Source organism: Solanum pennellii, chromosome 3 (assembly GCF_001406875.1).
Source record: "Solanum pennellii chromosome 3, SPENNV200".
Lineage (NCBI taxonomy): Eukaryota > Viridiplantae > Streptophyta > Magnoliopsida > Solanales > Solanaceae > Solanum > Solanum pennellii.
Window position 1 is genome coordinate 53,362,230 of NC_028639.1, and position 25,131 is coordinate 53,387,360.

Consider the following 25,131-nt stretch of genomic DNA (forward strand, 5'->3'; position numbering starts at 1 on the left):
TGCCGCCGTTCACTTTAATTTCTTTTTACTTGTTGTAATTATTAAGGAAAATAACACTTTTAGTAAATTTTAATAAGTTATAAAATATTCATTAGCAAAAATAAATAGAAAACATTATTCAAATAATTAAATATTAAATAACACAAAAAATAATTAAAGGATAAAAAAGCTATTGACTCTTGATGATTTAATTCTTCTCATATTTTTAAATTGGGCAGGTTTTAATATATTTGCTAAGTAGGACCCACGTATGATATTCAGAACAAATCATACACTTAGAATAGCCCTACAAATTAAAAGGTCGAAGAATATTGTATTTTTATTTCAAAAAAGTAAAAAACAATTAAAAAAAAGTCCAAAATAAAGTAGAAATAGGAGAGGAGGAGAAACATTCACTGGCACCCATGAAAAAAGAACAAATTATATATTTCAACTTCCCCACTTCTCTCCATTCATAACAATTTTCATATATTTTTTTTTCCATCTCTCTAAAAAAAATCCGTATTGGTTCTTTTTCTAAAAAAGTTTTTCCATAAAAATCTTGTATTTATTTTTGTCAGAGTTCCATTGTTGGTAAAGGATATTGGCGGTTTCTGTTGGGTTTATAAATCATCAATCATTGGGTTTATACATTGGGAAAATTTTGTATGTTGTAATAATACGTTTGTGTTGAATTGAATTGAAGTATGGGAAGGAAGAATAGAGGAACAACGAACGGGAGGGTCTCAAGAATTGGAACTTATGCGATTGCATCGTCAATCGATGAACCCAATTCGATTTCTTGTACCACCTTCAATATTCTCGCACCCATTTATAAAAGACTCAATCATGAGGTTGGTTTCATTTGCCATTATTGTCTGATCTTTTTTTATTTATGATAAAGGGAATAGCAGTCGCTACCCTTTGGGTGCTGCAGGATGGTATGGCAAAACCCGTGCGGTAAGGGGTTTTGAATTTGAGACCTCCGTTACCGAAGTTTCAAGCCTAATCATCTGAGACACCCGAAGGGTAGTTTCGTCTTTTTTTGTCCTGGTTTTTGTTTGGCTTGACGATCTGTTAATGAGAATTGTTTTTATGGGGATTTTAGGACCAGAGTTGTAGAGAAAGCGATTACAAGGCGAATTGGTTGAGCAGGAACAATAGGATATTGGATTGGTTGTTGTTTGAGAGGTCATCCATTATTTGTCTTCAGGTTAGAGTTTTAATCACTTTTATTGTTTATGATTTAATATGTTTGTTGTTGATGATATTTAAGATTGTTAAATTTGGTTTATAGGAATTCTGGGTTGGGAATGAAGAACTTGTTGGTATGTATGACAAGAGGCTTGGAGATGCTGGATATAATAATTTCAAGCTTGCACGAACCAATAATCGTGGTGATGGTATACCTCTTTTTGTTCCTTCTCTTTTATTCTATTTTATTATTGACACCAGAAAAGTTCTTTTTTTACCTGTACAGTTTAGCCAACCCACCCCCTCTTTGACTAAAACCCTGTAAAATCAGTTATAAGTTCAAATAATTTGTCAACTAGTCTTCTTTTAGAACCTAAAACGTATAAACTCAAAATTCTAGCTCCTTCACGGTTTTGAAGTTTATGATTGCCAATAATCTCTCTCAAATTAATAAAAGTAGTCTTTTATATGTTACGGTAATTAGGGGGTCAAACCCATATAAATGGCAAACTAAGCTTAAGTGGGTTCCTTCACTATCGTATCGTAGAACCAAGTGACTGTTTTGTTATTGGGTTTCCCACAGATATTTTTTATATATTTTAATAGATTTCTCACTATAATAAATACTATCTCTGCTTTTTAACTAAATCAATACTTTCAAGTTGGGAGGCTGTTTTCTAATTTTGTTGATATAAATTTTTGTTGACCTCTATGCAAAGTGCACAGTATTGCCTTAGGTCTTTGGTATGTTGGGTGGATTCTTGATTCATTGTTGAATTGCTTCATGTCATATAGGTCTGCTGACAGCTGTTCATAACGATTACTTCAAGGTTATTGCTCACAGAGAGTTGCTTTTCAATGATTTTGGTGACCGTGTTGCACAGCTACTGCATGTTGAACTACTTGCACCTTTCGCACAATGTCGAACCAAGAACGTTCGGCAAGAAATGTTGATAGTGAACACACACCTTTTGTTTCCTCATGATTCAAGTTTCTCTATGGAACGTCTGCGACAGGTAAATCAATCTTTATATGGTCATTTTTCTCAGCAGCAGAGCGAAAATCTCCTTCAACTTTTACTGATACATTTGTCTCAATCATGGTACACTTGCACAGGTCTACAAGATATTGCAATATGTGGACTCATACCAGAAAGAAAATAAGCTTAACCCCTTGCCAATCATTCTGTGCGGGTAATACATAACTAACTTTTCTTGTGTTTGTTTTTGGATTCTAACGTCACTGGCCTATTTTGCTAAATCTTTTGTAATTTTGAAGTGACTGGAATGGGAGCAAGCGCGGCCATATTTACAAATTCCTCAGATCTCAAGGATTTGTATCATCGTATGATATTGCTCACCAGTACACTGATACTGACGCTCAAAAGGTCCCTTATCTTTCATTGCTTAATCTACCCATGACCCCCCGACATTGCAAACCTACTTTGATGCTGATTCCTTTTCTATTTTGCAGTGGGTGAGCCACCGTAATCACCGCGGGAACATCTGTGGTGTGGATTTTATATGGCTTTTGAATCCAAATAGCTACAGGAAATTGCTGAAAACAAGTTGGAGAAATGCAATTTTCAGTATGTTCAAGGTAAAGATAGTATATTCTTTTCCTTTAGTAGCTGGTCATTGGGAATCATCTGATTATATGTTGAAATCATGATTGCAAAGCAGATTCCACTATGATTACCTACATGCTTTTCTGTTGTAATTCCAATTTTATGTGAAATAATGTTGTGCAGTATTTGAATCTTGTGGTTTTTCTCTTAGTTAGTTCCTAGTCCTTGGTCCACTTTATTTTGCACGTGAACGTGTGTATGACATGTTTTAGTTTGTTCAGCATTGTAAAAGAATGGAATTTTCCTTTTAGAGGGTACTCTATCTAACTATTGTTCAATTTCAGTATCAACTTCGTCGAGCCTCGTTGACTGAGAAAGATGCATTTGCTTTCCTTAAAGCAGACAGTGATGGTGATTACATTACATATGCTGGGTTTTGTGAAGCACTCCGGCAGGTACTTTCAAGTCATGAACTCATACATCTCTACCACTGTACATGTGCTGCAGTCTGCACACATGTGGATTGAACTTCCAGAGGATTTTCTGTTCTTTCTCTTATTCAATCCTGTGAAACGATGCTAAACATTTGTACCCTGACCCACAGCTTAATTTGATTGGTCAATGCTATGGGCTGAGTGCTGAGGAGATAAACGACTTGTGGTTGCAAGCAGATATAGATGGAAATGGAGTTCTTGATTACAATGAATTTCAGGTATTGACACAAACTGATTTTAGAGAATTTCTACTGTTCTCTTCCGTGTTATTTCTTATTTGTCTATTTATTCACATAATTCACAAGTTGATTTACTGTATAATTGCAATGAGATTGTTTTAAACTTGAAGGCACTTCGGCTTGATAATTGATATCATGGTTTATTAAGAGCATAGCAATCCTAGTAGTTACTGTATTTGATTTAATGGCATGATGTATATTTGTCTTAGCATCAAACAGACTACATTTGACTTAACTTTCTATTATATTAGATTAGAAGCAATCTATCTTCACGTAGGAATAAAATGTATCTAGAGATTCAAATGACTTTGAAACACACACAATTGAATCATATTTTTGTTTTTTAAGATCCAAATGACTTTGAAACATACACAATTGAATCATATTTCTGTTTTTTTTAATAGCAGCATCGGGTATGGAATCCTTCACGGTCAGAGCCAAGAGATGGTATTTGCGATGAGTCATGGGACGGAATTGTTAGTGATACAGAAGAAACAATTGGTTTTAGTGTGAAGAATGCAGTTCTCTTCCCCACCGAAGCTGAGAAAGGAACATGGCCCGAAGATTATTCACTTTCTGATCACGCCAAACTTACAGTGGTATTTTCACCTGTAAGAATGCTATGCTGTCAATTGTCCCGTTAGTTTCTTGAATGTTGATTGCCTTGGAACTGAATGTTTAAGTAAAAGAGACTTGAGGGTTGTAGCCAGACTACAAGATTCTCAATCTGCTGCCTGAGTTCTCGAACCGGGAGACTTATGCTTGCTTCCAACTGAACTCTGCTGAAGATAATAATACCACCTTGAGGCACACATAGGGTTTCTAAGTAAAGATAGTACAAGAGGGTGCCCAGTCTTTCAGAAGAGATATGGCTGATGCCTGTATCTTGGTGTTCATTCAAAGTGTCTATTCATGTCGATCAAAGACTTACTCAAGTATAATGCCATAATGGGTTCATGTCGTCATTTCCTCTTCTTACTCTCTACATGTTCCATGCTCGTATATAACGATAGAGGTGGAAGTATATAGAGTAAGTAGGAAATGTAAATATTTAGTTTTAATGAAAGAGTAGTAGCTTAGAGACTAATCGACTGAGCATTTTGACTGCTGCAATGTTCAGTCTTGATGATATCATTTTGTAATACAACAACTGTTGATGCTTCTTCAAACTAAAATGATATTTTTGCACTTGGTTAGGAAAAATTTAAAACTTATATTTTTACTTAATTACTCATCATATGTATAATATATAATTATCTAACCGATATTCATATACAATTGACCTCTTTCCTCCCTCTTCCAATCTTGCTTGCCTCTTTCCTCCCCCTATCAATCTCTCTTGCCATATATACAAATACATATGTAAAATATACAACTATCTAACCTATATACATATATATATATATAAAATTCACCTCTCTTACTATAGCTATAGAGAGTAATTAGACTATTTCTGAGTAAAGCTTCCCCTGTTTTTATTGATGCGTCTCCTTCCTAGAAGAAATTTTATGTATTATTGAATCCAATTTGAAGCTCTTTCAAAAGCAACATTGGTCTCTGTCTAGTACTACTTTGACTAATTTAAATTTGTGTTACATTTCTAACTTGATAACGAATTAAATCTCGAATATTCTACTTTCCACGGTAACAATAATAACTTTAAACAAGAGGTTATTTCATGACAACAATTATTTTATTATTGCACTATTCTCCTTGTGTAATAATTGAAAATAAAAATAGAGAACCATTTGTGTATGGATCGTATTGTTGGTAAACAAAATTATGAAGAGAGGAGTGAATATCATAGTCCAAATACAATCATTGAGCCCCCAACATATAGTACGAATCTTTCTTTTAAAAGAGTAATAAAAAAGTTTGGGGCTTGTCACACCTTTTAATACTTTGAACTTTTGAGAAAAGACCCATTGGCCTACAACTACAAGCACATGTTGCTTTTTCATACGTTAAAAAATAACATTAGGAACAAAAAGTTCAATAATAAAACAATTTCTCATTTCTAGTCGTAATTAAAGTTATAAAGATCATTGCACATCCACTTTTAGCCGAAAATCAAAAAGCATGACGGGATGGTGGGTGCTAAGAAGAAAATTATTAGTAGTATTGATTTTTAAGAGAGCAAGAACACAAAAATCCTCATTCAATTATGCAATTATTATTCTTGATATTCAAAACTAAATATATTCGTACATAATTCAATGGTAACAGTATCTTTGTTTATCAATTACTGAGTATATAACGTAAGATAAGTCTCAAGTTCAAGATAAAGCAAGAGTTATTTAAATGATTGAGTATCTCCAACATTAATCAAAGATTTGAGTTACTCCAGAAAAAAAAGTTAAAACACTATTGAACCTTCAACAGCAGGATTTTAAGAAAAAATTGTCCCAAATTCAAAATTTTCTAAATGTAAGAATATTAATTTTAGATTATTTCTTTCGATCCGTATAAATTTTGATAGATAATAACTAGACTTGGTCGAAATAGTATGAATTAACCCAACACCACATTTACAAAAAGATAAAATAAGGGTGTCCTTTTTTTGCTTATATAGCACTAAGTAGGAGCTATATAATGAAATAGACCGAAGAGGTGCAGATAAAGGAAGAAAAAGGGATGATGAAAATGACAACACATAGTGCTTCCACCGTCCCTTGTCCAATTCTTGATAGTACATCTCTTCAACAAACTTATAAATATCTTTTAGTTGAGATATAATATATAAACAGATATATCGTAATTCAATTATAATCAATATATATAATTCATTTAATTTTAAATATGTATGAATAGTTATTTAAATCGACATGAAATACACTTTTTTATAATACGTCTACGCAAACTAGACAAAATACCAAACTGTCCCCGCTGAGGGCATCTTCCTACCAAAGAAAAATAAGAAAATGAAACTTCTTTCTATTTTAGCCAAAAACAGTGTTTTTTTTTCTTTTAGAATTTTCGTGTCAATTTATTCAATTTTATATAATTTAAATATTTATTTGTACGTTGAAAATTGAAGAGCATAATATGAGGTGAAATCAAGATAAAAATTATATATTATATTTTCTTAAATAATATTACATAAAATACGAGCGATGGAGTATTAAATTAATCTGCCGACTAAGATAAATCGTGCTAGCTATTACGCCGTATTCATGCTAACCGTTCATATTTAATTTAGAATACCCTTATAAAGTAGTACTAAACTAATAATGTATTATATTATCCTTAATTATTTCAAGGCATGTCTTTTATGGGAAAATGAATAATCTGCCAGGTCTATTTTACTTTGACCTATATATTTTTTAGGGAAAAAAAGTTTTAATTTCGCTAGTTTATTTTGATAAATCAAAAATGTTTTATTACTTCATTTTAATCTCAATTTTGAATATTTAAAAATTACTTTATAATAATGTAATTGCCAATACTAAAATTAATTTACTAAAATATACCCCAAATTAAAAAATTTTCGTAAAAATGAAATATTGCCAACAGAAAAAGTTAAAAGGGTATACAACTGAAAAATCAATTTCTTGATTTTATGAATTAGACACGTAAAAATGAAATACTAAAAGGAACCGATTAAAATAATACTAGTAATTTTTTTAAAAAAAGTGGTGTGGTGGTACTTTGCTAGTTCCTTTGTTGCTAGTACTTAATACTTGGAAGGAAGAAGGGATATATATATATATATATATATATATATATATATATACACACACACACACTTAATACTTGGAAGGAAGAAGGCATACCATTTTTGAATTTTTGAAAATGGTATGTTAATATTTTTTGACATATTTTTTATTCATTAGTTTCACCGTTCATAACTAGTGCATATATGCTCCTCCCATTAACATAAAACTTAAATATTTAATCAATCCAAATTAAAGCGTAGAATTATGTCACATGTATAAAATGAGTTTTCTATTAATAAAAGGGACAAATATAAATTAATTATTAAATAACAAGCACAATAATAAAACAAAAATATTACCGAGGATATTAACATATCATTTTTAATAATTCAAAGTATACTTGTTCTTTTCCCTACTTTGAATGAAGGGAAAAGGGTCTGATATACCCCTCAACTTTGTCATTTAGAGCTGATATACCCCTTGTTATGAAAGTGGCTCATATATACCCTATTTGTAAGCAAATGGCCCATATTTACCCCTACTTGTAAAGAAATGGCTCACATATACCCTTTTCCTCTAACGGAAATGAAAAAAATAATAATTTTAATCTAAATTTTTATTATTTTTTTCTAAAAAATTATAATCCCATATGAGTAAATTTAATCCTCGTCAAACATATATTTTTTTGACTTTTTTTGGTTTCAATGACTAATTTATAATTATTATTTTGATAATCAAATTTATTTATGTTTCACTAATATTCTTGTAAAACTTATTGTAGATGATCAAATTTTTTCTTCGAATATGAAATTAAATTACAATACACACACAAAAAAATAGTTTAATTTTTTATTCTTTAAACTAAGGAATGAAAGAAAAAAACAAAATAAGAATAAGAAATTCAAATAATTATAATAAAAGAAGTCAAAAAATAATTTATGTATGAAAAAAATTAAAATATACCTTGAACTTTGATAGAAGAATCATATATACCCCTAAATAATTTTTTTTAAAAAAAATAGAAGTAATAAATATAAATTTAAAACTAATTTTTTAACTTCCGTTAAATGAAGGGTATATGTGAGCCATTTTGTAACGGCAGGGGTATATGTGAGCCGTTTGTATAACGGTAAGGGCATATATGAGCCACTTTTATAACGAGGGGTATATCAGCTCCAAATGACAAAGTTGAGGGGTATATCAGACCTTTTCCCTTGAATGAAAGATTCCTTCCCCACCCAACTCCCTTTTTCTTTTTCACTTTTCCATATCTCACCTTTTTAAAAAAATAAAAATAAAAATTCGTTTTCAATATTTATATTTGATGTAATTTAATTAATCTTGATTATTGTCGTATTAAAGCTTGTTTAGAGAAGATAATCCTATCAAAAAGATTTTCATATAAACGGAAGATCCAATTTTTCTATTAAATATACGATAACATTCGCAATATAAACGTTAAGTAATTTTATTTATGAGGAATTTTCTCCTAATATGTTTATTTTTTTAATACTAGTTTTATTATATGTAGGCTTTTTGGTTAAACCATATCAATAATATACTTTTACTATGTTTTTGTTTGCCATCTATTTTATCACCAATATATTTATAATTGTAACCTTTTGCGTGACACTATGATTACTTTCAAACCCAAACAATTATTTTATATATGGAATATTCAACTGATCATATACATCACGGAGACAAGTTAAGATATTTATGAATCTACTCTAAATTGAAATTTTACTTGTCATCTGACGTTAAATTTAAATATGTTTATGTATTATACCTTTGAAGAAAATAATTAAAAAAAAATAGAATTAAGAAAATGAAAAACAAGAGCACTCAAGAAAATAAGCAGAAACGTTCCATGAATCCATGTGTGAACACAATTTATTTAGGTTGTTTCGTTAAAGTTATATTTATTGTGATTTATAATATTAAATGACTGTTGGATTGTATAATAAATAAAATTTTGAAAAACTTTTAATATCAATTTTAATCTTTAGCTTCTTAAAAGATTTTGGAAGAATAAATGTGCCATTTATATTGCATCCGGAATTAATAGTTCCAAAATTTTAATCTGATATAAATATATAACTAATACCACAATTATGCTTTAAATAATACTTAGAAAGTAACAAAATAACTTATGCCATGCTACATAAGACCAGAGGGCATATTGACTATATCAATATCTTTATCTCCTCAAATTTATTCATGAAATTGCAAAGACTTCTTTAAAGTTTGTTCAATATTTTTTAAGAGTAATTTTGAGGGTAAAAAGAAAATATCTTTTTGATTTTTTAAAACTATTTTCTTTTTGGTATTTAGGCTAGAAAATCAGAGGGATGGAGTGAGTAGCTGTTTTTAGTTGGAGTTTACAACAGTATATTAGTCCATAAACATAACAACAAGGTTCATTGTTAAAAACAAAATAATCTTAAAAACCAAATACTGTCACAAAAATACAAAAATATAATGAATGACGAACCCACAAATAGTTATAAAAAATAATAAAATAGGAAACAGATAGAGGAGGAGCAAAAAGACAAATAAGAAAAGAACCGGCCTTATCCAATGGAAATCCATACGCAAGGCCCAAAGGAGAAAAAAAGTAAAAAGTAGAAGAAAAGTTTGTGTTGGCTTAATGATTGATGATTGCGTGGTGACGAATTAAGAATTTTCATTACAAAAATTTTAAAAATATGATAAGATAAATTTTGAATTTATATGTAAAATACTTTTTTATTGAAAGAGATTCGGAAGAGGCTCCACCACTAGATTCTAGTGAATGTATTGAAGAACAAATCGTTTTATCTCAAATTTTAAGTTACTATATTGTTTCTATTCAATATAAGTATATTACAACCCTTCTCTTTGAGAATGGGAAGTTGGAAATAAATATTAGGGTTTAAGGAGGTAACAGATAGAACAAAAATTATTATTTTTATAAGACGAAAGAAAACGAGTGTGTCTCACCTCTATTTTAATTAAAATATTTTAGAATTGGTCCCAAAATACTCATCTAAAAACACATGATACAACCCTCAAAGATTATTAGGAATAAGTTAAACCAGGATTAGTTATCATGTGGTTAGTTATCTTGGAAAAACTTATCTCACCATGTATATGAAATAATTTATTTCATCATTGTGATAAATTATCTCAAATATGAAAACCAAAACAAAATAAAAGATTTTATTCCATCACAACTATATTCTTATTCTACTACTATTTACTTCTATCCCTCATATCAAACGACCTCATAATATTTCATTATGAAGGTTAAGAAATCGATTCTTCTACCTGTGTTTTCTCAAACAAAATTATTATATTAGACTTGTGCGCCTGAAAGGATAATACGATTTTAAGGGTTCCAAAATAAAATAAAATTATGCAATTATAGAAAGTAAGGTGCAATATTATTTTTCGAAACACTAGTTGCCACTAGCGTAAGTAAACTATTTTTGACATTATTTTTTGTAAAAAAAGGTGTGCTAATAAATATTTTCGCACACATTGATTAGAATGAGGCAAATGAAAGATGTTTATTTATCACAAATAAATTAAACAAAAGAAAGGAGTGGTTGTCTAGAAAACAATTACTACAAATATTTTCCACTTTTTAAAAGACATACTACACTATTAAACATTAAAAGTTTGATCAATAAATAATCAAATCAATTTTAATAGTATATATTTAAACAATTTAACTTAATTTTCACTGACAATTAAATACTTACTCTCATCTCTATTGTGAACATCATATTGATAGTATACATAAATTTTAAAAGTATTTAGATGATTAATTTGTAAATTTAATACTTAAATGACACAATAAAAAAGAGTTAGTTATTTAAAGTTATAATGCTGACTTGCATTAATTTGAGTGTGTTATATATTATGCCTTTAAGAAGACAATCACTTTAAAAGAAATGGAACAAAAAAAAAACAAGAGTAGCACTCAAGAAAATAAACAAACACGTTCCTGTTGTGAACGGGATTTTATTTAACTTCTTTTAGTCAAGCTCTATTATTGCGGTTATATTAATACGAAATATCTGTTAGATTTTGTACTAAATATAACTTTGAAAAGCTCTTTTATAGTTCATCCCAAATTAATAATTCGAAAATTACATCTCACATAAAATACAATATAACTAAAATCATAGTTATGCTATAAATAATCACACAATAACTTATATCAAAATATGAAATTCAACTAAATATGAAATAAAATAATTTCATAATTAATTTTATGATTATTATTCTTATTGCAGGTTTAACAAAATAACTTTTAAATTGTTAAATAAAATGGAAGTAACAATATCGGAAAAGAAAAATTAACAAGAATATGAGAGAAAAAAAATATAACTTGTTAGAATTAAATATTTATGTTCGATAGTGACTCACATTCTGGCCCCTTCAACTCCCTCATGAACCTTACCATAAGCTCGATGTCAATGATACCCAACAAATCCTCTTTCAAACATTTGCCTTGTATAATTTTTTGTTGCCTTTGAAATATATATATATTCATGATTTCGATTAAAATTATCTCAATCTCTAATAGACTTGGTCACGGATTGAATATTGACATTAGTAACAAAAAGTATTTATTTCTTCAAAAAGCAAATGTTTCACAATTACTTTTCATATTTTTATCTATACTATTATTACATGTGGAAGATTTAAAAGAAAATTAATACATGACATTAATCGAGTTCACGGAGATATGAACGTAATAATAGATCTATAATTTACACAATCAAAAGTTACATATATAATACATCATGTTATTATTATTACATAATCTTATGCTGGTCGAAATTCCCAACTACCCTAAACATAACCAAATGGAACTTGAACATTGTTTCTCTACCCCTTTACTTTTTATATTTATTTTATTTGAATTTTCTTCTTCTTTAAATCGATACTTTTTATTTGTAAAATTAATTTCTTTTTTTATAGTTATCCATGAATTAAGTTGATTTGTAGATGTTAAAAGTATTTCTTCTAAATGATAAACTTTTATAATTTTTTCAAAAAACTTCATACCTATTTCAAATCAATTTTCGCTTTAATTTCTTAGGACAATTAATATATAAATTAAACTGACTCTTAATTTAAAATCGAGGCGATAATAGTAAAATAAAATTTGGTTCTCGAAGCTTTTTTTCCATTTTAACTTATCACACTCTCGGTGGTATTATCTGTTATTAATGTTTTAATTAAGTTTAATTAAACATGGTTTACGTCATTAATATTTCTTTCCTAATTCAAAGATAACCTCTCCACGCGTCGTTTTGTTATTCGTTGTATGACTTCCGTGGCTTATTCTTAGTAGCTACGTTTCCTCAGTTTCCTTATTTACCCTTTCCATCCCTTCCCCTATTAATTAGCATCTATGTGGGCATAAACGGAATTTACAGAGCTCAATGGCGTTCTTGTAATTATAATCAAAACTACGCCCTAATAATTTTACGCGGTATATACACAGAGAACGTAAAAACGCGGTTTTTTTCTCTCTTCCACGTCAGCATTTTCACCATATAGACCAGCCATTTATGAAATTTTAACGAAACTCACTCAGCTCACTTTCTAATGGAGTTTTTGCCTCTTATGAAAAACTTAACTTCAGAATATCTTCTCTAATTCCTAAGAATTTTTCAGATCTCCTTTCAATACTCTTACTTTTTTTTTTATTATATAATTCGTCAGTTCATCGGCTTTTTTGCTTTTTTCACTTTTCTTTTTTTTTCATCACATCTCAAAACTTTGCATCTTTTTTTGTCTACTGTAAATGATGGCCGTACTTCCTGGAGAAAATCCGATCGCCGTACTTCCGGTGGATAAACAGATGGGTATACCGCCGTTGAATACTCTGCCGGTGGGATACCGTTTCCGGCCGACAGATGAGGAGTTGGTGAATCATTATCTGAGGTTGAAGATCAACGGTGCTGATAGTCAGGTCAGCGTTATTCGAGAAGTTGATATCTGTAAACTCGAGCCTTGGGACTTACCTGGTTAGTTTCCTTGCTTTAATTTTTTCGTTCATCAATTTTTATGAAAATCCCCCAATTTTTGGAGCTTTTTTGAACCCTAACTTTCCCTTTTTAACATTTTACGGACATTTTATTTCTGGAATAGTTGTTGATTTCATTTCTAAAGTCTAATGCTTTGGCTTTGTGCATAGGATACAATTTTACTTCATGAGTTGATTTTCACAGCACTATGTAGGACATTCGTTGGTGAAAATCACATAAGTTTTGATACTCATACAGTGTTCGGTTCATTATTGAGATCACTTGTGTTTGTTTTTGTAAGGATAAAGTTTTAAGGAGTTTGAAGAATAGTCCATTCTTAAGTATGTTGCAGACTATATTTTTCGGGCAGAAGATGGAAGAAAAGAAAGTGAATTTGATTGAATAACTGATGGAAGTGGGCGAGGGGAACTATTCTATTGAGAATTGATCTCTAGTCTCTACAGTAGGGGAAGGAGTGTGTACTGATTTGCTTTCAATATCGTATTTTACTTGAGCTCAAAATTTGTCATTTGTCATAGTAGAATGAAGGAAGGAAGAAAGACAAGAGAGTAACATATACGCTCTGACAGTTCTTTGCTATATTAATTTTTCGTTTTGCAGTGTGTAGGATCTCTTCCCCTTAAATCACCCGAAAACCTTAACACACAAAACACTTTTGATTGTCTTTTTGTTTTTTATCATAGGCTAGATCCTAAAACACCCTATATTTTTGGAATGCAGAAGTTTAGATTTAGAAAGTAAATAATAGAGTGAATTGGTTTGAATGGTTGCAGATTTGTCTGTGGTAGAGTCGCACGACAATGAGTGGTTCTTCTTCTGCCCAAAGGATCGTAAGTATCAAAATGGGCAGCGACTGAACCGAGCAACAGAACGAGGCTACTGGAAAGCCACTGGTAAAGATAGAAACATTGTTACTAAGAAGGGCTCAAAAATTGGGATGAAGAAGACCTTGGTATACTACATTGGTCGAGCTCCTGAAGGCAAGAGGACTCATTGGGTGATTCATGAATATCGTGCAACTGAAAAGTCATTGGATGGATCACATCCTGGTCAGGTAAGCATATCCTTTATCCATCTTGTGCCTTGGATTTGTATTTCTATTTTCTGTGTGAAAGATCGGTTGCATCATGGTGCAATTATTAGTTGCTTTGATCATATTCTACGATGTAATTATATACATAAGATGTTGCTTAGATCACGTAGATCATGCCTTATGCAATACGCTGCATAGTCATGTTGTGGGTTACTTGAACATATGTGGTTGGTTAGTTCTATTTAATTTGTTTTTTTCTGTTTTTCTGGAGTCACAAAATAACGTGTGTACTTGCGAATTTTACAGCTATAGAAATTCATTTAATTGGTTTGTATCAACCCCATGGACTGGGCATGTAAGGATTCTATTGCACTAGAGGGAAATGAGGGGAACACAATTCATGATATTATATATTGCTACAGAAAGAAAAATATTTATTATAAGAACTCTTTTTTGTGCTTGATTGTTTGGTGGATTATATGTTAAGCAAACATGAATTGTTATTACTCGTCGCAAAATTGATGATCCTTAGCTACATCCACATGAGGATTTTTTCATGCTGTAACTGTAGCAATAGTAGCGTAACTAGATGTTGGATTTTTCTAGCTTTGTTCTTTAGAGGACATTTTAGAGATAAACTCCTTTTTTTTTCTTTTTTTTTTGACGACAAGGGAAACCCAGCCGCTACCCTTTGGGTGCGCACAGGGTAAAACCCCGCTCCTATGCAATAGCTCGCAAACCACATAGGAGAAGTAATCCGCACTAGGCAAGCTTGGTGCGACGAGCTCGACCCAGAAGGGAAACCCCTTGCTTTCGCTGGCAAGGTGTTTCGAACTTGAGACCTCCAACATGGAAGTGCCAAGCTCAAACCACTGAGCCACCCCGAAGGGTCATTTTAGAGATAAACTCCTTTTGTAAGATTTTATTTATTTTTTAGTTCTTCCCTAATTAGTCTAGACTTTTGAAGTGCCTTACACTTAGGGGCAGCGTATTATTGAAATATGCTGCAAGCGCTCTCACAATTAATGCCATTCTGTAGTGTTTTTTTTAGATGTCCCAGTTAATGCATTCAGATCCAAAGCATCTACTTTCAAAAATAAATTGAAAAACTTTGTATCTGTGCCATACTTCTGAAATTGACTCAATAGCACACTTATATTTTCTATTGTTATTAGTGGTGAAGCAATGAAAATTAGTTCATACTTGGAAATGTTATTTGCCTGTTGCAGGGTGCCTTTGTGCTTTGTCGTCTTTTTAGGAAGAATGATTTGAAGCAGGATGAGCATGTTGACAATTCCAATTTAGATGCGGAACAGAATGCCTCAGTTGACAAGTCACCTGCTGAAGATGAATTATCAGAGGCAGCCACTCCATTAACGGTCATACCACCTTTAAATGATTGTGATAAAAGCTATGCAGCAAAGTTTTCCAAAGGCGAAATGTATGGCAAACAAATACCCATTGAGAGTCACAGCAATAGCTGTATTGCTGATGATACCGAAGATCAAATGTTGGACATAACATCCATACCGGTAAGTTAACCTACATCAGGATTCTACTTTTTGATTGAGTGGAAAGCTTTTTATCATGGATTAATTATGTTTGAAGTGATTGTTTCTTTTTCTTCTTCATGTTAAGCCGGTTCAGGATCTAGAGAAGGAGTTGGGAAATTTTTATGACCCGTCATCGCAGCCAGATTGGAAGATCTTCTCCCCATTGCACTCACAGATGCAGGCGGAACTTGGATCTTCTTATTTGCAGGCCCCCTTGAATAATGACATGTTTGGCTATCAAAAAGATGTCCCGTTTCCATATGGAACAAATGCTCTTGATATTAATGACTTCTTGAACTCAGTACTCGTCAACTCAGATGAGTTTTCATGTGAAGATTCTGGACAAGAATTGGCATCACATCATATTGACACAAAAACTTGCAGCATAACTGGTCCGATGATTAAGGACTCTGGATCATGTAGTGAGTCAGAAGCAGAAGTTACCCAAGGGCTGGTGAGTGGAATTATGTATTGCATCATCATCCGTGTCGCTTGGTTAGAAAGTTCTGTAAGTACCTGATCTTTGCTGCTTTTCTTTTTATCCCAGGTTGAGCCAGACTTCTTTGATCCTGAGGTGCTGTGGGACAATTTTGATCGAGAGGCTGCAGTTAAGAGAGAGGTTAATTCCCTTGAAGCTACAGCGCTAAAGGCGCGCAGTCCACTAGGTGCATCTTATGTTGGCAATGATTACGCTGTAGGAAATCTAGGTTTCTTTCAGAATACCTACCCTGGACATTATGGTTATCCTGCTAGTATTGGTGGAAGTCAGGTCCCGAACTTCCTAAAAGTAGAACAATCCGGTGTTCACAATAATGTAGTAAGCACTGAATCTGGCTCAGGAACTGGAATAAAACTCAGGACCAGACAAATGCATAATCAACCTGATGACACGCAGTTCAACCAACCTGACAACACAGAGTCTAGACCACAGGGAACTGCTCACAGAAGAATACGTTTACAAGTGAAAATGCAAGTCGGACCAGTTGAGTGTCGCATGCGCTCTGATTCTAGTGAGGGGGCAGAAATTCATGAAGCAGTGGCTGAGGTAAAGCCTCTCTTTTCTCCTAAAGTTTTTAGCTTGTTTCTTAAATTAGAAAATATATTACCCTCTCAGACATTAAAATGCGAACTATCATGTTGGGATTGTGCAGGGTGAGAAAGCCTCTGATGAACATAGTTCTACCATCAGTGATACTACAACAATTAAAGATCTTGTTGGGGAAACTGATGAGTTGAGCACTCAAGTGAAAGATGCAGATGACTCTCCAGTTGAAGAAAGTCTTGATGTGTCCTTGAATACCGCCACAAAGCTCTCAAGTTCATCACACGTTTACATGTCCAAGGTTCTTGTGGTTGCAAGTCTGCTTGTGGTCTTTATTGGTGTTTGGAGTTGCTTTAGACTCTGTGTATAGTGTGCGTCGGCTACTGTACTTGTATTTGTAGATTCCCAATATATAATGGGTATAATGTATTCAGGGTAGAATGAACTAACCGTTCCTCTTTGTTTAATTTAACCTTGTATTTTTATTGCCAGCAGGAACTTGAGTTGAGACATTAGAGATTGCTAGTGTATATTTTGAAGAGCTTGCTCGTTATGTACATGTTTCTTGTAGAGTAAGATATTAATATTGAGTAGTTTTCTTGGCAAATTTTTTATTTTGGGATTTTAACTCTCATCCTGTTGAGTCCCTTTTCCTTGTCTTTTCACATGCAAACACCAAAACAAGAAGATTTATGACGACCTAATAAACTTGACAGATGCGTTAGTAACAATTTAGCTGATGTAAATGAATGGAAGGCCTTTGTTAAGAGGACAAGTCGAAACAAAAGCAAAAAATTGAGCAGATAACGAACGCCTTTTGTTTATTAATAACACATTCCAATTAAAAAAAGGTGTGGGGTGAGAGAGGCTCGAACCCTCGACCTCAGGATTACTCAGAAGCTATGAGACCTACGCGCTAGCCAACTGCGCCACCACCCCTTGTTTCTTTTGCTGTAGTTATTTTGTATCAAAACCTCCAGGCCTGGCCGTTTCTATGTTTATCTTGATTTCTTGCGTTCATCATAAGTTTAATTATCAGATATTTTCCTTCGTTTTTATAGTTCTAAGACGGTAGGGTAGTATAGTAGTTGTTTCGTTGATTGCTTAGTATGATCTTTTTTGTGTTTGCTTTATGTATTAAACAAAAAAGAAAATTTTGCGATTTAGTTTTGGTTTTAAGACTCAACTCAGTCCATGTGTTTGCTCTTGAAATATGATCATCAATCTACATAAATCTAGTATTAGTAGACATGGGAATTTGAATTAATTGATTATACAAATGAAGATACAGATGCTCTATTGTCTTCGAATTTAATTTAATTATGTATCGCCCTTTTTGTTAGTAATTCTTAAGTAAGCTTGTTAATTAATAGGATATAGAGCACAAAATTATAGAGGAATTGAACCTGGATTTTTTTCAACTTCCAAGCATCCTCTAGACTTAGTTGAAACAATAATTCAGTGGTCATTCATTGAATAAGTGATATTGTTGAGTAATTAGTAATCAATATGATATGAAATAAAATAATAATGTACTACAACTTATACAAAACTGTTGCCTTACACTATGGTTGAATCATTGTTAACAATTGTATTGTATTGTATTGTTACTATACCTACAATGTTTGTTTTGATTATTACTTAAAATGTATTGTGCTGTATTGTTAAATTTTGTCATTACGTAACAATGAAAACTCATATTTTATGGAACAAACAATTTGGTGTGTTCCTATTGTTACTTAATTTCTTTTTTCAATTATATCTTTACATAACATTTTAAAATATTATTTTACCCTTTACTTTAATTATTTAAATTTAGTCAAATCTCTTACCCTAGAATAATTAAGGATATTTAAGTAAATTTATAAATTATAATACAGTACGATACAATCAAACCAAACAATTAAAATATTACTAAACAACAACAAACAATATAATCTAGTCAAATGTTATATCTACCATACAATACAATATAATAGAGTACAATACAATACAATACATTATGAAACAATGGATAATAATGATCCAAACAAAGTGTTAAGCAACATAGCTCTCTTTGCCTATATTCCATTTGAAAATTCAATTGCCTTTTCACTGCATCGAGGATAGGTGAAAAACATATTACACCCGCACAATCCATCTAAAATGCATTTATTAACTATATTTCATTTTATTTCAAGTCTCAAAATATGAATACTTATTATATATCGTAATAAGTGCGTCGATACTAGTGTTCACTTGAATCCCGTAAAAAATTATACGATATAAATAAGAAAAAATTATTAGTGTATATATATAGATTTATATTCTCTTAAACATAAAAGAGTAGAGGTTGATTCAGTCATTTAGGAAATTGAAGATTCAAATACTAGACATTAAAGTTTTGTTTTCAAACTCATGAATCTGCTATTTATAGTGTTATTTTCATCGGTCATTCGAAATAATTTCTTTACCTTCATGAGGTAATGATAAGATCTGCATATATTCTATTCTTTATTAGTATGATTCAGTCAGTGGCTATGGTGTTGTATTGATTACTAGGCCGAATCTTTAAAAGTATTTAGCTAAATCCCATTTGTTTAATTAAGGAACATAATTGAAAGTATATTCTGTAGATTGAATTGTAACAAGAAAGGTAATGGGTGGTTGAGTTTTGATTGCCTTTTTGCTACAAATGATGCAATATGCATATGAGGTGTCTGCATGTTACCAACTTTTCTATTCCACTTAACAAAATACTAATCAAAATTCCAGATCTAGTGACCCACAATTCCACACCTAAAAAGAACAAAAAAAAAAACTATTTTCATCAACCACACAAAAAAACACCCTAACTATAATTAACGAACAAATCACAAATTTCAAACACGTAAGAAATTTCATGTAAAACATCTCTATTTGAAGAAATATTTTATCAATCCAACTAGATCTCAAATCAAACTTGAAAACTTCAATTATCTAAAATTTTCCTTTGGTTGGCACTATGTCATAATAATTCAAGTTTAACTTTTTCTGTTAGGTGAAGTGGGGTAATATGTAATCTTATAAGTTGTAATTAATGCAAGAAAACTACTGATTAGTGCTGACTCATTTCCACGTAAACTTAGCGTCCATGTTGTGTCACAATAGGGACATACTCACAACTTTGATCTCAAAAGTACTTACTTTAATTACCTAATTAATCAATTCCACGTAGAAACATCTTTTTGAAATTAATCAAATTATTTGTTGTGTTTCTCTTTAACATGTAACTAAGAAATGGATAAAATTAAAAAAATATAAGAAACAAATAATTTGAGATAACTATTTTTAAAAATCACGACAGATAATTTAGATTTGACGGAGTGGATGTTAAAGTATCAGTAGTTACTAGTCATCAATCAATTTCATTGTTTGGAGTCTCGACCTGTTTGGTAAGGTTGGTGTAGTGAAAGAATCATAAGTATGAATTTTATAATTAATCGATTGTTAAACAGAAAAATGTCACATGAACTACAAACTCTAATTTAAGTCTATAACATTTATCTATTTTCCTTTCTTTTAATTACCAGTTATGTTTTCCTTCTTTTCTTTCCTATTTCTGCTATTATTTCTGTTTTATACAATTTTATTATTTAGGAGTACATAGACATGATTAATTTTGGTACCCACTAAAATTATATTAATATATTATTACTTTATATAAATTTTAATTATTAAATTTATTATATTTCACGTTTAAAATACTGAACTAAATCGACCGGGGAGTTTGAGATGTAGAAATGGAACAACCCATGTGATACCAACTTTGAAGCACAAAGAACTTTACACGCAAATCATTAGAAATTTAGCATCCCCATAGTTTGTTCAAGTTACCAAGTTGTATCGCATAAATTAAAGTCTAGAGATATATTATTTTTTTTTATCTGCCACAAAAAAGTTGATAAATTTATGCAGGGAAAAAAAAAGTACCTTTAAAATTGAAGATCAGATAAAAGGGAGAAAAAAAAAAGTTCAACTTATGGAGTTTGCTAGTTCATTACGAAGCATAGCAAATTGGAGTATTGTTTACTGATCCATTAACATTCTCTATACGAGGCCCCCCACGTGTTTAATTTTCATCTTCTGTTCTAGAATTTTCTACAATTAAAAAGAAGATTAGGAAAATGTGAAATGAATTAAAGGTCTGATTAACGCATAGTTGAAGTTAATCAGTGATGGTTTGGCTAATTAATGTGATCTTGGGTCAATGTATTAAGACAAATTATGTGATTAGGTAGGTGATTAATTATGGTGGGACACACTCAAACAGGAGACAACAATAGTTCTCGAAACCTAAGCAACATACTCAATCTTAGTTGAAAAAAAGTTTCGACTTGGACAATTCTCCTTCTTTATAATTAATCTTACATAGTATCAGAGCAATATATATCTTGCTCGACATTAAGTCTTCAAATTAAATACTCACTCGCTAAATATTCAATTTTAAGTCTAAAATTATGTGTTAAAAGAATGAAAAAATCATAAATAATTTTGATTTTTGAGAATTAATCTAATGAATATTTAAAGTTAAAAATCAATATAATTTAACTCTCAAAAGCCCTAAACTAAATAAATGGAGATAGTACATTTTATATAATAATTTGATTAAATTAGTCTTCTCACAAAGCACAATATTCTCTTTTGTATCTAATCTCTCTCCTACTAATTCCCTTTAATTATTTTTTTAAATTAAATTGAATCCACTTTATTATGTCTATAAATTTGATTAGCCCCTATTCTTTGGAAACCCCTCTTCTTCTCTCTTTAAAAACAATGGTTCTTCCGTAACTAATATACAAAAAGAAGGAATAAATTTAGTTTGATTGTAGGCAGTTAGTTGCTCTGCATGTGCTCTGCCATCGCATAGACTCTGCTTTTTTGAGTAATAATCGCACCGCCCATTTCTCTCTTTACAATCTTATTTTGTCATATAACTCCTATTTGATTCTCCAACTTTCAACTATATAAAACCTATCACTCTGTTTTTGACTCAATCGAAAAAAACAGAGACAATGGGTGAAGAAACGAAACAGGTTAGTACTCTGTTTTTTTGAATGAATGGATTTATATTTGTTTATTGAATTGATGAGATTGTGAATGAAATTTACGTAAAACAGGAGCCACCAAAGGAAGAAGTAAAAACAGAGGAGAAAAAGGAAGAGCAAACAGAGGAGGAGAAAGAAGAAGAGCCAAAACCACCTTCGCCTTTTGTTTTGTATGTTGACTTGCATTGTGTTGGATGTGCAAAGAAAATTGAGAGGTCCATTTCAAAGATTAGAGGTTTGTATACCTTCTATCTTTCTATATCGCAGTGGCAGAACCAGAATTTTCGTAACAGTAAACATTAGGAAGTGTATGTAGTATAGTATAGTGTTAATTTTTCGATGAAAGGATTTCCTTTAGCTCTCTCTTCCCTGATTTTGTGTACCTTGGAGCAGGGGTTGAGGGAGTAGTAATAGAAATGGCGAAAAACCAAGTGACAATAAAGGGAGTAATAGAGCCACAAGCAGTGTGCGACAGAATTACGAAGAAAACTAAAAGAGTTGCAAAAGTGTTATCACCCCTGCCGGCTGCTGAAGGTGAACCAATTCCTGAAGTTGTTGCTTCACAGGTATAATTTTTGTGGCATGTTATATCACTTTTTTTTTGATTGAAGTGATTATTCATATAATTAAAGAATCATAATGTTTGCTTTTATTAGGTAAGTGGATTGACTACTGTGGAGCTTAATGTCAACATGCACTGTGAGGCTTGCGCCGAACAACTTAAAAAAAAGATTCTCAGAATGAAAGGTAACATATTACTAACCATGTTATTCAAAACTTTTAAGTAGTTACCGATTGGAATCCATCTACGATTATCAAATCATCAATAACACTAGCGTCATAATATTTTTGATGGTAATGAGGAAATCATATACACACAGCAAAAACAGAATCAGTGAAATGGATAATTAGTTGGTTATTCCTTTGTCATGCGTTTTTACTTCACTTTACTTTTTTCACACGAAAAATACTAAGCAAGAGCAAGCCATAGAATGTCAACACAAACCTTCTAAGAGTAAAATTTATCCATATCAAATGTTTAGACCAAATAAATATGAACTTATCAATCGGTTAATATGAAGTAAAGTATAAATCACTTAACCACGATTAAGTAAAATCATTTTATATTCAAATAAATACCATATATACATACATATTAGAATAAAAATAAGTTTTTACCTAGAGAGATGGTGAGTTATCCCCCTCTGTCCCCATATTTTAGGTGGTGGTGGGACAATAGGCAGGTGCACGAATGTTACCCATATATATAAAGTTGCAACAGCATTTACAAATTATTTGAATAATTTGCACATAATTAATAGCCTGAAAAACATGATAAGAAATCTCAGAAATGATGGGTGATTAATTGCTTAAAGTCTGTCGATTGACCGTGTAAACTCAGAACTATTCTCTTTGACCCAATAGAATTTATTCCTTACGTAACCTATTATTCTCTCCGCCATAAATTAAGTGTTATTATAATTTAATAATATGTAATTTATTTAATTAACACGCAATAATATTAAATTAATTAGTGTTTGTACGTCTTATTGAATTTAGGTGTTAGAAGTGCGGAAACGGAAGCCAGCACTGGCAAAGTAACGGTGACGGGCACTATGGACGCTAACAAACTCGTCGACTACGTCTATCGACGCACCAAAAAACAAGCCAAAATTGTCCCTCAGCCCGAACCTGAGCCCGAAAAGCCCGTTGAAGAGACCAAGCCCGATGAGGCAAAGCCCGTTGAAGAACCAAAGCCCGAAGATAAGAAAGATGAAGGTACAGCCCCCGCTGAAAATAAAGAAGGGGGCGACGGTGAAAAACCACCGGAGGGAGAAAAAACCGAAGGCGGTGGCGGAGGAGAAGAGATGATCATTCCAATTGAAGATCATTATGATGAACATACGATTAATAAGTTGATGTACTATCATCCTTATCAGCCACTTTACGTCATTGAAAGAATTCCACCTCCGCAGTTATTCTCCGATGAAAACCCTAATGCATGTTGCATTACATAATTAATTAATAAACATGCTATCAATTATAGTACGTACTTAATTAATCAATCCTCACACTAAGTTTTTATGATATTGTGAGACGATGATTAATTTAAAACGTAGGAGTATTTAATTTGATTTGTTGTTTGGATGGTCATGTGAAGGGGATTATTCTATCTCTAGATGAATAATGATAAATACAAATATTTATCGTGTAATATATATCTAATCTTGAATATGTTATTTCAAGAGTAGATATAAAAATGTTACATCATTATTGTTTTGTTGTGTATATATATTATTTACCATCTTTGATAATGTTACGATATGATATTTTGTTCAATATTAATTACGCAAAGTTATTTACCTTAGATGATTCTTAGATGCTTATATTTTATTATATGCTCGTTCGACTATATATGCGACAAGACTGTATGCATAATCGATAACATGAAAACGAAGTAAGATCGATTGAGTAATATTCCAACGAATTGATAAGACAGAACTAGCGTAATTGAATAATACTAATTTTAGTAACTTATATTGATAAGCACTTTTAATTTACGACTGGCATATAAATATGATTTAAGTATGTTCATATAAATGATTGTAGTTTATCACATACAAATTACAATCATATATGATAAAGCTAGAGATACCATAAAAGCAGGCTCGAAACAAAAACACTTTGTAAGGAATCCACATGTGAAAACAATTGGTAAAATCTTATACTTTCTCCATTTCACAAAGAATAATCTGGTTTGACTTGACACGGAGTTTAAGAATATAAAGTAGACTTTTGAATCTTGTGGTTGTAATTTAAAGTTAGATGAAATGTACAAAACTGCCTGTTGATCTTGTGGCTTAATGTGTCATGAGGAAAGTTGAAATTAAATGTTACCAAAAGAAGAAAGATATCATTCTTTTTTAAACATACTAAAAACGAAAGGAGATCAATTTTAGTAATTTTTAGACCTCAATTTAAGAGGACATTTTCCCATAAAAATAGGAAAAAAACACTTTATTTTATAAAATTAAAGTTGTGTTCGGCCATCTTTTTATAACAAATATTTAAAATTAAAAAGTCCATTTATTTTTTTTAAAAAATAAAATATCATTTTAAAAAGTTTATTTTATATAAAAAAATTAGATAAATTTGTAGATGAAAATCTTCTAAAAGTGAAACCAAAGGTTTTGATCCGAAATTCAAAGTACAACAAAATTTTTATGGCTCATTGTTGAATTTCCAATAAAATCCAAA

General features: G+C 31.3%; 3 protein-coding genes and 1 non-coding gene across 6 annotated transcripts; 3 read left to right on the top strand and 1 right to left on the bottom strand.

Annotated features, from left to right (window-relative positions):
* Positions 1 to 389: 389 nt before the first annotated feature.
* Positions 390 to 4,687, top strand: LOC107015018 (uncharacterized calcium-binding protein At1g02270). Of its 2 annotated transcripts, none has more exons than XM_015215170.2 (10): positions 390 to 833; positions 1,088 to 1,192; positions 1,277 to 1,382; positions 1,969 to 2,189; positions 2,290 to 2,366; positions 2,452 to 2,560; positions 2,647 to 2,772; positions 3,085 to 3,195; positions 3,345 to 3,452; positions 3,878 to 4,687. In XM_015215170.2, exons 1-10 carry the CDS (start codon positions 687 to 689, stop codon positions 4,115 to 4,117), a joined length of 1,350 nt encoding a protein of 449 aa, XP_015070656.1. In that variant the 5' UTR covers positions 390 to 686; the 3' UTR covers positions 4,118 to 4,687. The 2 variants fall into 2 exon arrangements, with proteins under 2 accessions (XP_015070656.1, XP_015070657.1); XM_015215171.2 differs by having other exon boundaries at positions 392 to 833; positions 3,881 to 4,687.
* An 8,019-nt stretch (positions 4,688 to 12,706) lies between these two features.
* On the top strand, positions 12,707 to 17,414 carry LOC107014775 (protein NTM1-like 9). Of its 2 annotated transcripts, none has more exons than XM_015214840.2 (6): positions 12,707 to 13,158; positions 13,953 to 14,233; positions 15,442 to 15,744; positions 15,851 to 16,219; positions 16,313 to 16,810; positions 16,917 to 17,414. In XM_015214840.2, exons 1-6 carry the CDS (start codon positions 12,936 to 12,938, stop codon positions 17,175 to 17,177), a joined length of 1,935 nt encoding a protein of 644 aa, XP_015070326.1. In that variant the 5' UTR covers positions 12,707 to 12,935; the 3' UTR covers positions 17,178 to 17,414. The 2 variants fall into 2 exon arrangements, with proteins under 2 accessions (XP_015070326.1, XP_015070327.1); XM_015214841.2 differs by having other exon boundaries at positions 15,860 to 16,219.
* A 247-nt stretch (positions 17,415 to 17,661) lies between these two features.
* On the bottom strand, positions 17,662 to 17,746 carry TRNAM-CAU. The gene is given in 2 exon segments: positions 17,662 to 17,697; positions 17,709 to 17,746. It is a non-coding gene; the product is annotated as a tRNA-Met (tRNA).
* A 3,812-nt stretch (positions 17,747 to 21,558) lies between these two features.
* LOC107012599 (heavy metal-associated isoprenylated plant protein 9-like) lies at positions 21,559 to 24,164 on the top strand. Its single transcript, XM_015212477.2, has 5 exons — positions 21,559 to 21,861; positions 21,946 to 22,108; positions 22,267 to 22,439; positions 22,530 to 22,620; positions 23,434 to 24,164. Exons 1-5 carry the CDS (start codon positions 21,841 to 21,843, stop codon positions 23,889 to 23,891), a joined length of 906 nt encoding a protein of 301 aa, XP_015067963.1. The 5' UTR covers positions 21,559 to 21,840; the 3' UTR covers positions 23,892 to 24,164.
* The last annotated feature ends 967 nt before the right edge of the window (positions 24,165 to 25,131 follow it).

What these genes read in the sequence shown, in the direction of transcription:
- LOC107015018 (XM_015215170.2), top strand. Translation starts at nt 687, where the DNA reads ATGGGAAGGAAGAATAGAGGAACAACGAACGGGAGGGTCTCAAGAATT. An exon ending in CATCCATTATTTGTCTTCAG is followed by an intron (nt 1,193 to 1,276) that starts GTTAGAGTTTTA and finishes TTTGGTTTATAG; the next exon opens with GAATTCTGGGTTGGGAATGA. An exon ending in CTGATACTGACGCTCAAAAG is followed by an intron (nt 2,561 to 2,646) that starts GTCCCTTATCTT and finishes TCTATTTTGCAG; the next exon opens with TGGGTGAGCCACCGTAATCA.
- LOC107014775 (XM_015214840.2), top strand. Translation starts at nt 12,936, where the DNA reads ATGATGGCCGTACTTCCTGGAGAAAATCCGATCGCCGTACTTCCGGTG. An exon ending in CGAGCCTTGGGACTTACCTG is followed by an intron (nt 13,159 to 13,952) that starts GTTAGTTTCCTT and finishes GAATGGTTGCAG; the next exon opens with ATTTGTCTGTGGTAGAGTCG. An exon ending in CAGAAGTTACCCAAGGGCTG is followed by an intron (nt 16,220 to 16,312) that starts GTGAGTGGAATT and finishes TTTTTATCCCAG; the next exon opens with GTTGAGCCAGACTTCTTTGA.
- LOC107012599 (XM_015212477.2), top strand. Translation starts at nt 21,841, where the DNA reads ATGGGTGAAGAAACGAAACAG. An exon ending in TGGGTGAAGAAACGAAACAG is followed by an intron (nt 21,862 to 21,945) that starts GTTAGTACTCTG and finishes TACGTAAAACAG; the next exon opens with GAGCCACCAAAGGAAGAAGT. An exon ending in AAAGATTCTCAGAATGAAAG is followed by an intron (nt 22,621 to 23,433) that starts GTAACATATTAC and finishes TATTGAATTTAG; the next exon opens with GTGTTAGAAGTGCGGAAACG.